A 17,708-nucleotide genomic window follows, 5' to 3' on the forward strand; every position below is an offset into this window, starting at 1 on the left:
TAGGAGAAATGGAGGGAAAAAAAAGCGCTAGTGCATGATCTGGTGTTCCTGGCCACCAGCTCTGGCTTTACTACTTTTTTACTTAATGGGCAAAGTTATTCATATGTGGAATATCACCAGCAGCAATCAGCTCAAGTCAAGCCACTGAAAATGGATTGCTTGCATCCTGAGCCTCTGTTGGACCAGGTTATACTTAAGCTCTGCAGAGAGAACGGTGATAAAAATGAAAAGTGCACATTGAAAATTTGGAACGTTGTTAGGTTTGCTTAAAAGGCTGTCGAGAGGATACAAGAGAGTTCAGCTCCAGCACTTCCATATAGGTTTACAAAGTGTCTGGTTCCCCGAATTTCCAGGATGGAATGGTAGTCAGGTCCATGTTAATGCACAAGGAACCAACCATGGTGGAATGTGAGACAGCAGAACATCTGGCATTCATTCAAGTACTGAGAGAAACTATCCAACATTAGAGTGCATTGTTGAGAACTTGAGGTCTATAACATGAGCTGATTTTGCTGCCATGACGCTGTTGTCATATAGTGCTGTTGTCATAGCTGCAGAACTGCAGCAGTCTGAACTAGAATATATGGGTATATTCTAACAGGTTGTCCTGTGCTATGCTACCAGGGTTTCCCATGGGAAGGGCATTTGATTCCATGGAATGCAAATCTGTAACATTATTCCATCTTGAGGATGATTATCAGCCAGGTACCATGACAGCTACTACTCTTGGGAGTTGGTCCAGTACGAACTCAACCGAACTAGACCAAACACTGTTTGTGAAAATCCTTAATGGCCTTTTGTTGTCTCCATCATTACAAGGGTACAGCTCTCAATTAGGCTGGTTGCATTTAGTGACAGAAAACTGTGTAGAATTAGTAGAGCAGAAGACATTCTCTAGAATTTGCACGAAAGCATTAGGAAAACAATGGTATGGAATCTTCCATTTATCCTCTCCCAGCTTTGAACTTCATCCACCCTCCCCTATCTCCTCACTTGGTCTCACCTATGACCTACTACCATATATTCCTTCTCTTCCCCAACCTTCTTTTTTTGTCTTCCATCCCTTCCTTTCTATTCCTGATGAAGAGTCTCAGCCCAAACTCGCTGACTCGCTCAGTTCCTCCAACATTTTGTGTGCATTGTATTGATTGAATGAAGAAAAGCTGTTTTGTGGTTTCTTTCATGGCTTTCAGGAATAACTTTCCTGGTTTACTGCAATGCTGCTGGTGAAGTAATATCCAATTGTTCTGTTGGGTGGGCAGTTCCAGAATTGTTTTAGCTTAGGTACAGCAACTTCAGCTCCAAATCCAAACCATCTAGAACCTGAGGGCTGACCTGCAGTGCTGTGATACTCAAACAATAGAAAATCTGCAGATGCTGGAAATCCAAGCAACACACACAAAATGCTGGAGGAACTCAGAATGCCAGGCAGCATCAATGGAGAAAAGTACAGTCAAAGTAAAGTCCTGCCAAAGGGTCTTGGCCTGAGACATCGACTGTAGTTTTTTCCATAGATCCTGCCTGGCCTGCTGAGTTCCTCCAGCATATTTTGTTGCATTGCCTGGTATTGTGGTATTTATGCCTTTGTTGTCCTTGTTTCTCAAGGCTGAATTGTTTTCCTTTGCTGCCAAGAAAGCCTGGATGAGTTGCGAACACTAGCCACAAAGCATTGATTTTGCATAGAAAAGTCAAAGGTGTGGCACTGTAGATGGCTAGGTTTCCCTGAATGAATACAAATTTCTTCAATAACTTTGGAGCTGTACTCAGGAGATAAGTAGACGTAATTTTTTTATCAACCCTGACTTGTACTTTGTAAGTTAAGAGACAGGTTTCTCACTGTAGAATAACTAGCCTGTGATAAACTGCTGTGTTCCTTTGAGTTTATTATATAGTCAAAATCAGTGCCTGTTCAATGATAATCCATAGAATGGATCTTTCCTCAAACTGAATGACATGAGAACTTGGAACTTATCATCTCAAGTTTAAATATTGGCAACTTAGTTTGCTGCATGGGTCCACACAGACCATACAGTGTGCAGAGTCAATTTCATTTGGAAAAGAGAAAAAAAAAGAGCATCTATGTGCAAATTGTAAATTCAGATGTGGATACCATCCTATCCATGTGCAAATGGTATGAACCATGTGAAAGTGGTTAGCTTTATTTGCCACGTGTACATAGAAACATAGAGTGAAATGCATTGTTTGTGTCAAATCATCAATGAATATTGTACTGGGCAGCATACAAGTGTTGCTACACTTCCATAACCAACTTGCTAACTTTACCCCTGTATTTTTGGCATTTGGGAGAAAACCATAGCACCCAGAGGAAACCCATGTGGTCAAGGGGAGAATGTTCAAACTCCTTACAGCCAGCTGCCTGAACTGAACCCTGCTTGGTTATCACTGCCACTGTATAGCATTACACAAACTGCCATGCTACACTGCCGTCCCTAAGTGAGAATAAACTGAAAAATGACACAAAGGTTCCAACAGGTTCAAGTTCTGTGCAAGTGTGGGAAACTGTACTGATTCAGCTATTGATATAATGGAAGAGAAATTGAGAGAGGGTGCCTGAATACATAGAAATGAGGTTTGTTCCATTACCTAATGAAGGGACTGGCATAGCTGGGACCTGGGGATACACCTTGAAATTGGTGCAATTGCAGGAGAACATGTTCAAGTCAAGAACAAGTTCAATCTCACAAAAGGGAGTGGTTGTGGAAGGGCTCCTGCTCAAAACAGAAGTAAAGGATCCTCATATCATCATTGAGTGGGATGGAGACCTGGAAACCTGAAACTGCTCCAGTGACAGGGGGCATCAGAGATGTCATGAACGTACTTGGAAGGTTTTGGATAAGGAGGAGAACAAATAGAGTCCAGGTAGGAAGACATAAATTCTGTGGGGTGAGAGCAGGCAGAAACATTGGGTCTCTCAGCACAGTCCTGCTTGGGATAAGTAGAAAGCAGGTTATACCAGTTTAGGGGAGGGGGTAGGATGGTAGGATGAGGCTGGAGGCTAAGAAATGGGGCTGCGAGTAGAGGATGGAAAATCAGTCAATGAAACAATGGCCTGCCATTCAGTGTAGTGGTCACAAAACAAATGGTTATATAACGTGGTGTTTGACAGCTGATGCTTTGTTTCTGTAAGGTACAAACCATTTCACCAAATGACAACAGCACTACCCTCAACTGCAGGCTTGATGATGATATTAGGAGTGAATATCGGTGAAAAGGATGTTGCAATTCAGAGCAAGTAGTTTAGCATAAGTAGGGTCGGTGGAGAATTGAAAATGTCAATGTGTCTGCGGATCTAGAAAGGGTTAAAGGTGGGATCGAGTTGGATTGAGAATTCTGGTTTCAGGAGAAAGGGTTAACAATTGGGGTGAGGCATTCTAACCAAATATTTGAACATGAAAACGAAGAGTACGATGATATTTCAAAGGAGACCTAATGGGATGAAACAAAGGAGTCTGCTGAAAACTGATTCCATGCAGTCAGAAAGGGGACACTCAGGAAGGGTAGAGGAAGCATAGCAAAGGAATCAGAGAGAGATGGAATTGGAGGAAAGTGAAGAGGCAGAAAGATTTAGAGGAGTATCTTTGAATTCAAGAAAAATCAAGAGAATAGGTCAGTAAGTAATCATAGGATTTGTTCCAGCAGCTAAAATATTCAGGACCACAATGTCCTCTGTGCCTGCAGGGAATATTATCCAGTTGCTGTTCCTGCAGCGGGTGGCAGCTTTAATTGATCACTTATTTTGTAATTCCTGCCTCCAGAGACATGGCTGCTGAGGTATGTAGACATAGCAACCTGTACTTTGAAGATACAGAGAATAGGGCCTCCTGGCGGAGTCCTTCACTCCTGCACCTTCAGCTTCTACTAGCAAGAGGAACATGCCTTCAGGCTTCCCCCTCTTGCTCTTGGTCACGCTGCAGGCTCAACAACAGCTCTGCAAACAACTTCCATAATTTCCAAAAAAAAAATCATGACACCTCAGAGCATAAATCAATAAATCACAGAAATCTTTGCAGCTCCAATATTCAGCCTGTGGGTCATTGTGAGCTTTTCTCCAAACCCATCTTAATCAACTGGCAAGTACTTAGGATAGATTTTTAAATGACACAGGTGAGCAGTTTCTTCTTGCTATCTGGGATGGCTTCCTAATTTGGCAGGGGAAGCATCAAATTAGCATTGCATAGCACTACAAGCCAGCATGATGTACTCTGCATCCTTCTGACAAGAGCTACTCAATTTTGCAAGTTATGTGGGGAATGCAGTATTCTTGTGACTGTGATTTGCAAATGAGAATGAGCACGCATTGAGACCTGCAGAGCCATTAAAAATGGCATGACACACTCAAGTTTCTGGGTCAGTGTTTTCCATCAGGGATGTGTACCAGGTCAGATAAATGAGTCTTTATGCAGATAAGCAGATCTATCCACTGCTATTGAAACAATTCAAGCCAGCAGCCTATGTCTCTCACCTTACCAACTGGTAGGAATATAGAAACAAGGTCAGCAGTTTCTAAAGTTAAAGCAGTGGGGCCTCGGGACTAAAAAGCAATTGAGGCTGGAAAAAATTCTCATGTGGGGTGGGGAACGATGAATTAAATGCCATTTGACTAGAAAATGAAAAATGATTTATACCATGCACCCCAGATCTTTTCTCAGAATTTGTTGTCACTCGTTTACACATGCTAAACCAGTGACAGCACAATTAAGAGATTTTTAATAATGTCTGCAGTGAAAGCAAGGGGCAAGTATGTAATTATTTCAGAGGAGACATGATTTAATTTATTTGATGTTTTACTTTGTTCACACAGCTGGCTTTGGGATGAGGTTGGGAAGTAAACCCAATCTCCAAGGATCCGGAAATTACCAACAAGGATTTGTGGGAACTTCCTCTGAGCAGCAGCTGGGGACAGAGTGAGAAAACCAGAGCAGTGGGAATGCAATGGCTATTATGTCAAGACCTCAGCTGGGCATAGAGGACCTATGGTCATTTTCTTCAATATAAAGTTAAAAGCAAAGTTCATTGAAAATAAAAAAGTAAGATCATTTTTACATCATTGGCAGATAAAAGGTAGATAGAGAGAAGGGGGAGGAGAGGGGAGGGAGAGGGAGAGAGGAGGGAGAGGAGAGGAAGAAGGTGAGGGGAATGGGAATGGGGGAGGATGGGTAGGGAGAAAGAGTGAGAGATGTACGGCTCAGAAACAGTCCCTTCCTTCTCTTGAATCTGTGGCGAACACCATGTGACTACATTTACACTAATCCTATGCTAGCCCATTTTTATTCTACGCATATTCCCATTAATTCCTTCCAGCTTCTACTTGGGGCATTTTAGAGTGGCTAATCCAGCACGTTTTATGGACTTGGAACAAGAGCTCCTAGCATAACAGATTGCTGACCAGAGAAAGAGCACAATACTGAAGAGCAGGCATATGGAAAATGCAAATTCGTAGTTTGCTGCTTGATATTGAGTTCCATCAAACACCACTCTGATGGGAAGACACTAAGTAAAGTGTGGATATATGGTAAATGAATTTATTCTTGCATTTATATAGACCATTTCACATTTTCATCGTGGAGTGTTTTATAGCCAGTCTGAGATTTTTTTTGAAATATAGTCACCATTGTAATGCAAGAAATTTTGCAAACAAATTTTGCACAGGAAGCTCTCACAAATATGAAAATAACATGACCAGATAATTTTTATTTTTGATTAGGAGATACGTACCAAACCATTGACACAAATGCACCTGGTTTTCTTCAAAATATAGGATCTCTTATGTCAAAATGAACTAAAACATAGCAGAATGGACAGTGCAGCATCCCCTTAACTCTACTTCCATTCATTTTATTTTCTCTTCCTTCTTTTCCACAACCCTTTAAAAAACTTTAGTTTCAGTCTCTGTTTTTTGGTTACATCTGCCTTTTTCTGTTTTTTTCTTTGGTTTGGAATCTGAGATAAGGCATGTTGTACTGAGAATGGACCCATCCTTGGCAAGATTGCAAAGAGATGCTTCTTATCACCTACATATATTATTTCAGCTTTCACAATCCTTTCACTCCTACTTTTATCTCCAAGCTCCTCATCATTCTGTCTACTTCCTTTACCCTCAACATCTCCCAAAGCCTTTTTTAAAAGTTTCTTTATCTCTTCATCTCCTTTGTTTCTCTTTCAATAACCTTCACCACAATCTCTCCATTCATTTTCCTTCCGAGCACTCATACTTCTTAAGGATGAGTGGCAGCAGATCAGATGTTTCTCCTACCTGAAGTAATTTTACTCCTGACCACTCCTGGTCTCCCATCCCTCTAGCTTTCTTTCTAGATTCTATGGCTTTAAAAATGTTTTATTTTAAAGAAGCATATCACATTTAAGTGAAAAAGTGTTGCACATCTCCTATTCTCTCAGTTTTTAGATTTAGAGGTGCAAGTAATTAGCATCACACACAAAATGCTGGTGGAACGCAACAGGCCAGGCAGCATCTATAAGGAGAAGTGCTGTCGACGTTTTTGACCGAGACCCTTCGGCAGGACTAACTGAAAGGAAAGATAGTAAGAGATTTGTAAGTAGGAGGGGGAGGGGAAAATGCTAAATGATAGAAGAGGACCGGAGGGGGTGGGGTGAAGCTGAGAGCCGGAAAGGTGATTGGAAAAAGGGATACAGGGCTAGAGAAGGGAAAGGATCATGGGACAGGAGGCCTCGGGAGAAAGAAAGGGGGAGGGGAGCACCAGAGGGAGATAGAAAACAGGCAGAATGATGGGCAGAGAGAAAAAAATACAACTAAATATATCAGGCAAAAGGCAAATGGTATGTTGGCATTCATAGCAAAAGGATTTGAGTACAGGAGCAGGGAGGTTCTACTGCAGTTGTACAAGGCCTTGGTGAGACCACACCTAGAATATTGTGAGCAGTTTTGGTTCCCTAATCTGAGGAAAGACATTCTTGCCATAGAGGGAGTACAGAGAAGGCTCACCAGATTGATTCCTGGGATGGCAGGACTATCATATGAAGAAAGACTGGATCGACTAGGCTTTTACTCACTGGAATTTAGAAGATTGAGGGGAGATCTTATTGAAATGTATAAACTTCTAAAGGGATTGGATAGGCTAGATGCAGGAAGATTGTTTCTGATGTTGGGGAAGTCCAGAACGAGGGGTCACAGTTTAAGGATAAAGGGGAAGCCTTTTAGGACCGAGATGAGGAAAAACTTCTTCACACAGAGGGTGGTGAATCTGTGGAATTCTCTGCCACAGGAAACAGTTGAGGCCGGTTCATTGGCTATATTTACGAGGAAGTTAGATATGGCCCTTGTGGCTAAAGGGATCATGGGTATGGAGAGAAAGCAGGTACAGGGTTCTGAGCTGGATGATCAGCTATGAGCATACTGAATGGCGGTGCAGGCTCGAAGGGCTGAATGGCCTACTCCTGCACCTATTTTCTATGTTTCCATGTTTCTATGTTTTTATCAGGGATGGGGTAAGAAGGGGAGGGGCATTAACGGATTAGAGAATTAGAGAAGTCAATGTTCATGCCATCAGCTTGGAGGCTACCCAGCTGGTATATGAGGTGTTGTTCCAAGGATAAGGGCCAGGAGGGAGATTGGTGGGAAGGGATGAGGGGGACGAGTGGACAAGGGAGTTGGGTAGGGAGCGATCCCTGTGGAAAGCAGAAAGGGGGGGAGGGAAAGATGTGCTTTGTAGTGGGATCCCGTTGGAGGTGGCGGAAATTACGGAGAATTATACGTTGGATCCCTAGGCTGGTGGGGTGGTAGGTGAGGACAAGGGGAACCCTATCCAGAGTTGGGTGGTGGGCGGATGGGGTGAGGGCAGCTGTGTGGGGAATGGGAGAGATGCGTTTGAGAGCAGAGTTGATGGTGGAAGAAGGGAAGCCCCTTTGTTTAAAGAAGGAAGACATCTCCTTCATCCTGGAATGAAAAGCCTCATCCTGAGAGCAGATGTGGCGGAGACGAAGGAATTGTGAGAAGGGGATAGCATTTTTGCAAGAGACAGGGTGGGACGAGGAATAGTCCAGGTAGCTGTGAGAGTCTGTAGACTTATAGTAGATATCAATAGATAGGCAGTCTCCAGAGATGGAGACAGAAAGATCAAGAAATGGGAGGAAGGTGTCAGAAATAGACCAGGTAAATTTGAGGGCAGGGTGAAAGTTGGAGGCAAAGTTAATGAAGTCAACAAGCTCAGCATGTGTGCAGGAGGCAGCGCCAATGCAGTCATCAATGTAGCGAAGGAAAAGAGGGGGGTGGATACCGGTATAGGCTTGCAACATGGACTGTTCCACAAAGCCAACAAAAGGTCAGGCATAACTGGGACCCATGCGGGTGCCCATGGCTACACCTTTGGTTTGGAGGAAGTGGGAGGAGCCAAAGGAGAAATTATTGAGAGCAAGAACTAATTTGGCTAGACGGAGGAGAGTGGTGCTAGAGGGGAATTGGTTAGGTCTGGAATCCAAAAAGAAGCAGAGAGCTTTGAGACCTTCCTGGTGGGGGATGCAGGTATATAGGGACTGGAAGTCCATGGTGAAAATAAGGCGGTGAGGGCCAAGGAACTTAAAATCACTGAAAAAATTCAAAGCGTGAGAAGTGTCACGAAAATAGGTGGGAAGGGATTGAACAAGGGGGGATAAGACAGTATCAAGGTATGCAGAAATGAGTTCAGTGGGGCAGGAGCAAGCTGAGACAGTAGGTCTACCTGGACAGGCAGGTTTGTGGATCTTGGGTAGGAGGTAAAAATGGGAAGTGCGGGGTGTGGGAACTATGAGGTTATATATAATAAGTAATTAATAAATTAATAATATATTAAGTAAATAAGTAATATAATAAGTAATTAGCATGTCTTTTTTTTTGCTGTCAAATCAAACCAGTGAGTAAACTGTAGATTGGCTTCAATGTATAAGTTTTGGAATGATATAAATAAAAGGACATTTTAAAAATCTCTCACTCTATCTTATTTACTTCCCATATGTCTCTCTGTTTTACTTAACTTTGGCTTTTTCTCTGTCATTCTGTTCTGGAGTTCAGTGTCAATTCCCACCCTACACCCTCTGCACCAGCCCCCTTTCCACATGCCAAGAGTTTACTAGCTGAAGTGGTCAAAAGAAACAGCATTTTCCTCTCTTCACCTCTGGAATAATCTGAATTAGTGCAACCTTGGGGTACCACCATCATCTTTATACATTAACCCTTCACCATCACCAGAGCCATTCTCATAAAAGTCCACTGGACCCCTTAGCAGAAGCACATCGTTTCATGGGTATCGAACTCAAGGCTGATTACAATACTCCAAATATGGGGCCTTACAATGTCTCAATATTATACCTTTGCTTTTATATTCTAGACCTCTCAAAATGAATGCTAACATTGCATTTTATAAACATGAGAAAGTCTGCAGATGTTGGGAATCCAAAGCAACACACCCAAAATGCTGGAGGAATTCAGAAGGTCAGGCAGCTTCTACGGAAATTAATCAACAGTCAATGTTCAAGCTGAGACCTTTCTTCAGCACAGAAAAGGAAGGGGGAAAATTGTCAGAATAAAAAGGAGGAGGAAGGGGAAGGGGAAGGAGAAGGAGGCTAGCTGGAAGGTGATAGATGAAACCAGGTGGGTTGGAAAAGGTCAAGGGCTGGAGAAGAGGGAACCTGATAGGAGAAGAGAGTGGACTAGATGATAAAGGGTAGGCCCCAGAAAAGCAGCACAATGTTTAGTAGTCACTATAAAGCTAATTGCTAATCTGTATAAGTGGTACCAGATAAATGGGGACTAGGTTGGATTATTCAACATTTTAAAAATAAACTGAGATAAGTTTGAGCTACTATGTGTCGTATTTCTTAATATTTTATTTCATATGTTCATGCCTAAATGTTGTTTAATCATGTTGTTAAACCAGATAAAATCATTAGGTTAGCAATTTAAGTAGCACAAACTGGAATCCGTATTAAGTATTGCACAGAGGAACAGCAGAACCTCCATTACTTAAATTTAATAAAATATTTAGGCAATACACAATTGTTTTAAAAGCCCAAACTGCTTTTACATCAGGGATATTACAATTACAGATCTCTGTCTGATCCAGTATTCCTCTCATTCAGTTGCTGAATAGTGATAGGGATGACTGCATCTTGTTTGTAAAGCATTCCATGTGCTGAAAATAAGTAAGTTATATATTGCACAAGCATCACGTGTAATTCAATTGATTAGACGATTTCCACTGATATCAGCAAAACAATGGAAAATACACTGGTCCAGAAATCCAAAGGCATGATACATTTTTGACAGAATTATGTAATTGACATTTGATTTAATCCAGAGAGAAATGTTTCTTTGCTATGAAAATTGCACTGGGCATTCCCAACAAGAACACCCCTTTGTGCTGATGACACCAGTCATGCATGGTATGACATTATTCTCCACTGCTCCATTGACGTTTTGTGGATAAGCATAGACAATGCAGTCTGAAGGGAACTCTTCACTGGGTCTGAGGGCCTCAGAAATTCAGGGGGGTGATGGTGATGACTGAAGTAATCATTTGGATTTTGTTGTATCATCCTTGTTTAGGCTGATTAGAGTACTTAGGCCATCTCACTTTCACGTTCTCAGGTCAACATAATGGTAACTGTAAAGCTACTTGACTGTGTTTCAGTTGCTCTCAATGTTTCAAGAACTTTAATAAATACAATCCTTTCGTAAGCAAATTGGTTATCACCCATGTTACAACTCTGCCTATACTAGAAATATTTCATTAGTGAATTGACCTTCTGAATGGGGATTGCTCCAGTATAAAATCAAAGCCCAAGTTCTTACAACTTTTTCCATGCCTGACCCTGCCCTAGAAAATTAAATGTAACATGCTTTTAACCTTATGAGAATGAAATATTAAATTAATACATTTGGAACTTCTAACTTCCTTACAAGTTATTTTTGCACTAAGCAAATCATGATGACCTTGATAAGGTACTGAACTAACCAGGTCTGGCATGGTCTGACCCTACACGTATTATTGGAACATACAAGCAACCTTCCCCAAAGATGACACATGTGGTCAAGTTTCTGGACTCCGTCCCTTCGTTACGAAGGTGTTGCGCAAATGCAAACTTGCTGTTTTTTAAATGTTAACACTTCAATCTGCAGAGGCATTAACATGTTCCTAATAATTTTAAAATGAATATAACTATAACTTTATTAAAGCCTGAATATAAAATCCTGAAGAACAACCTCTACTTACATAATTTTTCTTCAGATCTGTGTTTCTGTGGTCAACACCTGGAAAAGAGTAGTGAGAATAAATTAAACATTTATGGAACCATGATGCGCACACAAAGATATGAGCTTTTAATATTTCTCTCCCTGCAGGTAGAGGCAGGCAGTGGTGTGATGGACATAAAAAGGAGCAACACAACACAGGATGCAGATGAGATTCTGAAGCCTGGAAGTATGAACAATTTGATTGTGATTCACAAACTACACTATCAGCCATGCGAAACAGGACATACACTACCTTTCTGCCTTACTGCTTCTGCTGCTAAAACAAAGCACTGCCATTCTCAGCAGGAGGCTAAATCCAAATGAAATTTTATTTAGACTGCAGAGACTGGGTTTTATAAAAGCTGCTTGGGGAGATGGAATTCTGTAGTTGCAGTGGATACATGCATTGCATATGAAAATAAAGCAGTAGATAATATATTTATTGATTGTAGGTGTGGTAAATATTTGTTACCAATAGAAATACCAATCCTTCAGCCAATTCATTAAAATATTTAGACAGTTAAAAACAAGCTACACTGATAATAAAAATATATAATTAATACAGTGTTCTATTAACTTGTACGTATTTTGATTACTCTGTTTGGATCTGCACACTGTATAAAAGAAAAGGCCAACGTTAATATACAATATAAGAAGAATGCAGGAATTAAAGATATTACACAACTTTGGGATAATACTCTAATTAATATTTACAAGTTCTACTTCACCAAAACATTGCATTGTATTGTCAATACACCAAAATTTGGAAAAAAACTTATAATCATGCAACACAACACAGTTAACTTTACTCATTGTCTTAAACTGCATTGAAAATTAAATTGTTCTTTATTTTTTCATGCCTCCGTTTTATAGATAGCTTTGAATCATTCTTCAGCTAATTTTCCTGCATTGAATTACATTTCCTAAAACAGGACAAAGACACTTACTTTCAAGTCTGATCACATTACTTTATAATTCAGTCATTAAAGGGTTTTAATTCACCTCTTCTTTCCGAATGGAAATATTTTAAATAAGAATGACCAATAATTTGAAATTACAGACTAGCTTTGTGTAGAATTAGGAAGCAACTGCTAGTTGCTCCATAACATGTTAACTTACAAAATGTGCCAGCCTTTGAAAAGTATTTGTATGTTCCGCTTCTAAAGGGTGAAGGTGTTTGGCTCCAGTTGCATTCCAATATTTCAGAACATAATTTAGATGAATCTTTAGTACAGAGAGAAGAAAGGTCTTCACAGAGAGACAGTTTTTGCGAATCCAAGTGAAGGGCCTATCCCTTGAAGATTGATATCAATGGCCTCATTGTAGGTTATGGAGGAACCTGGGATTTTTTTGGCTTGCTAATCAACATTTAACCTGATACTAAGGCCATTAGGGCAGTCTGAATGGCAATGCTTGTCCATAGGCTGTCTCCTTTCATAACATTATAATTGAGTCTAATTTCACAGGTACTCGCTAGCTATAATGTGAGATCTTAAGAAAAGTTCTTTCTCCTTATCAACATGCAGAATAATTTTGTTCTGAATTTTATTGGTGTTTTTGATAGATTTTAAACTTTTTGCAATCAAGATTTCTTTCCTGATCTGTTATAAATCACTTTCAAACTCCAGCATTTAAAATTGCCCCTCTAACATTCTCCATATCCCAAAACCCTTCAATCTCTTTCCATCCAAGATCCTGTTCTGTGGACACCATTCTGTTAATTCCAACCCACTATAACAATGTTGACAACTACCTCAGCTCTGTTCCTTGTTCTTTGCTCTCTTTTACTTCCGTTCTCCATCGGTTCCAATATTTGGCCCAGACTTTTATTATCCCTTAAGGACTTGGCACACATTTTCTTTCTGCCTATTTGAGAAACCCTTTGGTATTTGACATCACAGCAAGACAAGTTGTCCTGATGTTAATCATCATGGCTTCTGTCAATCATGTGGTTAGAAGCCAGGGGGGTGGAAGGCAAGATCAGCACTTTTCAGCATACAAACTGGTTTGAATAGCCCAGCAATAAAAATAAAATAAGCTTAAAGCAGATCTAGTCAATCTCATTTCTTTAGTGATAACCCTTTAGTCTGAAAAAGATGAATCACGAAACATTCTGCAACTCGATTACATTCTCTGGGCAATGGTACAGCAGCTAATCCTGGATCAACATGGTGTTCAAACTACAGTGGGGTTAATAAAGAGGAAAGATTGGCCATTTATTCTGCTGAATTACAACAGCACTTAAATATATGTACATGTATCATAGTATGGCATTTAACCTGTCTGGAAATGGAGGATTTTTGATGACCATTTATAGCAAATTATTTTAATAATACATAAATTGCGACTTATTTTGCATTAAAATATACAGAAAGAATGAATACACGCAAGTATTTACATATCGTTATTTCAAAGTAAAGCTTAGAAAATGGCTTTTAGAGAATTATAGAATCTAGGTTGCAGAAAGAGCCATTTGTGTCTGTACTGATCAAAAAAGAAAGTACACCCCTATCTAATCCCATCTTCCAGAGGTCCATGACACTGCAGGTTACAGCTTTGCCAGGTTTTCATCAGTCACTCCAAAGAGGGTCTGGTAGAACTTACTGGATTAAAGTAGGGGTTCATATCATACAGATTTCCCGAGGAGGAATTCCTGATCTGCCGACTAATTATAAAAACCAATAATGCCCAGGAATTCACTCCTCTCGCGTCAGCCCGAAGCAGGAAGTGTGCAAACCAAGTGGGTGGAGATGACCTGATTTCCAACTGGACAGGGTATGTTTTGAAGAAATTCTTTTTTGAATGACCCCTTTAGCTGATTCAGAGATGGTTAAGCATTTGTTTGAGATAACTTCCCTCACGGTGAGTAGATCTTCTATTTGTGTTTGTAACTGGGTTCTGATTTAGTGGATTTGCTGAAGTATGTGTCTGTCTGACCTTATACAAATGATCCTGTCCTTCCATTCACTCACTCACAAACATGTGGAGGGCATTGCTGGGGTAGCAAGCCACAAATATTTGAAGGACCCTGTTTTCCTTCATTGTAATTATATATTAATTATCTTTCATTTTGAAAGTCACAGGGCACATCCAAAAGTGGAATACATTAGTGTTTTGCAGATCACCTGGATTTTGACTTCAGTGTTGATTCTTCAGTGCTCTAAGCTTTCAGAAAATAAATTACAATATATTCACCAAATATTATAATATGTTTTTGGAGGTAATATATACTTCTCCCATTATTTTAATGTGTTGCATTTTCCCATGTGAATAACAGAGCAACACTCTACCTCCATTACCATTTCCCATTCCTCTTAGTATAGAGAATAATACCACACAATTTCTTGCATCACTGGTTCTACTTTTGGGAGGAAAAAGATTCAGGGATTGTATTATTTGAGAATTGCCTATATTTAAAAGAGTTTTGAATATTTTATTGCTTTTAAGAATTAAAATAAAATGATACTATGGGTACTCTATCGAATTTTCAATAAAGCAAGCAAAGTATGTAAATTGTTGTAATGCTGTCAACATCCTGTCCTTATAATTGTTCCCTATTCCACATTAAAAGGCTCAATAATGTTTATAAAATGTTGTGGAATCCCGGTAGGTTTCCTATTTAACAAGCCATGTATGACAAATCACACTGTAATGTACTATGTTCTTAATCTTTAATTAGAATGTGAAAATCTGCTGCTGAACCAGTTAACTTTGACACATTAAATCTTCTGGTTAAACTGACTCACAGGAAGTGCACAGATGAAACATTGTAACAATCTACTGCCTCTCTCCATTCACCCAGACAGTCTGGAAAGGATGATAACATCTTGTAATACCTGCTCCGCACTAATTAATCGCTGTGGTATTTAGGACCATTCAAGTAGACAAATATGACAGAGACAGGGACAATTAGGAACCTTGTTCAAGCTACATTAACTTTTCTAGTTATTACAACAGAGCAACTAGTTTGCTTGTAAAAGCTACTGTGGGATTGTTATACATTAGTCATGCAATTAAAAAAATGTGGTGTTATGTTTACTATAGTTCAAGATAAAAATAACCACAGCATCCCCAGCTCAAAAATGAACATAGGGCCAGACATTTTAACACTTTCCTTGACATTGAGATTTGATTCAGCTACAATTCAGGTGGCAATATGTTGTGTATTTAATATTGCAATAATACTTGGGGGATCTTGTATATATATTGTTTGATTAAGCATTCTCGTTTCTTTAAATAATTAATTATAGGTTATATGTAAAAATACGTTAATTGCCTAGGTCATCACGCTACCACCTGATACGTGCGCATCTCACCTAAAGTAAACTCGAACTACACCTGTATTTCTGGACTCCCTTGAATTCTTTGAATTAAATTTAATGTTTTGATGTTACAAAACATAACAAATAACCCAAATTTTGTCCTTAATTTAATTCATTATAATAAAATGCTGCATCTATGGACCTCTAAGATTCAAAATTAAGTCAGCTCTTTAGAAAAATATATTAACAATTATTTGCTGACATCCACATTAAAACAAATGAAGAGGACATACTTTTGGGATGGAAGATTGATCTGCTGATGCTTGTGTCAGTCTCAGTCATCCAATATTTGGGCCTAGTACAATATTCTGAAACGAACAGTCAACTTTACTCTTTGATAAGCAGTACAGACGTAAACCCCTTAATTATCTAAGGATTCTTATTTATTACGGACAACACTGGATTTCCCATTGATAGTCAATGTTTCTTTAGCAAAACTAATAAAGTTGTTGTAAATATTTGTACAATCTCTTGGCACTCTTGAGGGTCGCTAAGTCTCAAAACTTTCCAACCAGAGTTGAAGAAATATGGTGCTCTCTCCATCAAAGAAATCCCATGCTGCATTCTACAGTCATGAGATTTAGAGAATCTTCAGCATCGTATTTAGTGTTCAGGCACTTGGATGAGATAGATCTATTACCACCAACAGTAATTGCAGAAGACATAGTGGGTGGTTGCAGACTCTCAGTGGAGGAGGCTGGAAATGATTTTAGAAGATGACTTTAAGCAGCTCATGGCTAGAAGGCATATCTTCAGATGCCACACTTAAGAATGAGTAATATTCGTCTTCCAATAGATTACTTGGAACGGTGGGCCACCAAGTCAGGGAAATGACAGGGGCCAGGTATCCCTTCTAAAGATGGCATTATTTATCTTTACATTCCTGGCCTTTTACAAGGTCAATGACTGAAGACATAAAGGCACGATATCTCTCAGTTCAGATTAGTTTGCAGACTAACTGTCTTCACATGCCGTGATTACACTACAACCTTGTTAAGAATGGCTGGCTGGGATTTACTTAACATGCTTTTACAATTAGCACTGGACTCTCACAAATTTGTCATCTGCCGCTTATCTCAGGATTGAGATGAGAAGAGACTTCTTCTCTCACTGGATGGTGAACCTTGGGAATTCTATACCCAGGAGGGCATGGAGGGAGGGTCAATCACTGGGTATTATAACAGTTACATGCTCAGAATAAGTGGTCAGCCATTCAAGATTCAGAAAAGGTGTTTTCACCCAGAGGGTAATGGGTCTTTGGAAGACTAATCAACAAGGTTATGGTGCTCAGTTTCTGAGTATATTCAAGACAGATGCCAATAGATTTTTTAGATATTAAATAATTCAAAAAATTTGCAGTTAGTGCAGGAAAGTGGTGCTGAGATAAATTATGTTCAACAACTATGCTTATGAAAAAACAAGCACACTAAGCAACTTCAGGAACATTGAAATGCATTTAAATTAACTCAATTAAACTAAAATTAAAAGAATTGGGATCACAGTTACTCTTTGCCCTTTAATCAGTTTTTCCCATTGAAATCTACTGACCACTGGATTTGAACTAGTTTAACATGCAGATCATCCAGTCTAAATCTTTGTAAATTGCAAGTTCCTTGCTAAACCTTCTGACAAGGTGCATTTGTACTAGAACTGGCAAACAGATAATAGGAACTCTCCTCACAGGTCCTGGACTTACACCTAGTTGCATGAATAAGTACACATGGAGCTATGCTGGCAGTATATGTATATACTTTTCAATTGATTGTAAGCTTTGCTTGAATGCCGGTTTTGATATTGCAGCTAAATATCGTTATAATCTCATCAGTAAATTGTCTGGAAGATGTAAATGGAATTTCAGTATGAACCCGGATATACATTATCCACTTGATTTTTAGACATCCTTGAGAATCAAAGAAGTCAAGCTTCAAAACTTACTGTGGGAAAATACATTATTTCTTGATCAGAAAAAAAAACTTAACACCTACATTAAGAATACTATGTAAGTCATTTTGGAAAGATCTAACAAAATCAGACTGTATTTTTAGTAACTTTAACATAAGGTAGGATAAATCAAACACAGGGAGAAGCAGGAGTTGTAGAATCATAGTAATTAAGTTGTACAG

At 39.5% G+C, this 17,708-nt stretch overlaps 1 protein-coding gene across 1 annotated transcript in view; it reads right to left on the reverse strand.

Annotated features, from left to right (window-relative positions):
• Positions 1 to 17,708, reverse strand: part of LOC132390902 (PC3-like endoprotease variant B) — a 786,805-nt gene that overhangs the window by 310,955 nt on the left and 458,142 nt on the right. Inside the window, exon 10 of the mRNA XM_059963438.1 lies at positions 11,244 to 11,281. Within this exon, the coding sequence (XP_059819421.1) occupies positions 11,244 to 11,281 (38 nt within the window). The remainder of the gene's footprint in view (positions 1 to 11,243; positions 11,282 to 17,708) is intronic.

This window comes from Hypanus sabinus, chromosome 3 (genome assembly GCF_030144855.1).
Source record: "Hypanus sabinus isolate sHypSab1 chromosome 3, sHypSab1.hap1, whole genome shotgun sequence".
Classification (NCBI taxonomy): domain Eukaryota; kingdom Metazoa; phylum Chordata; class Chondrichthyes; order Myliobatiformes; family Dasyatidae; genus Hypanus; species Hypanus sabinus.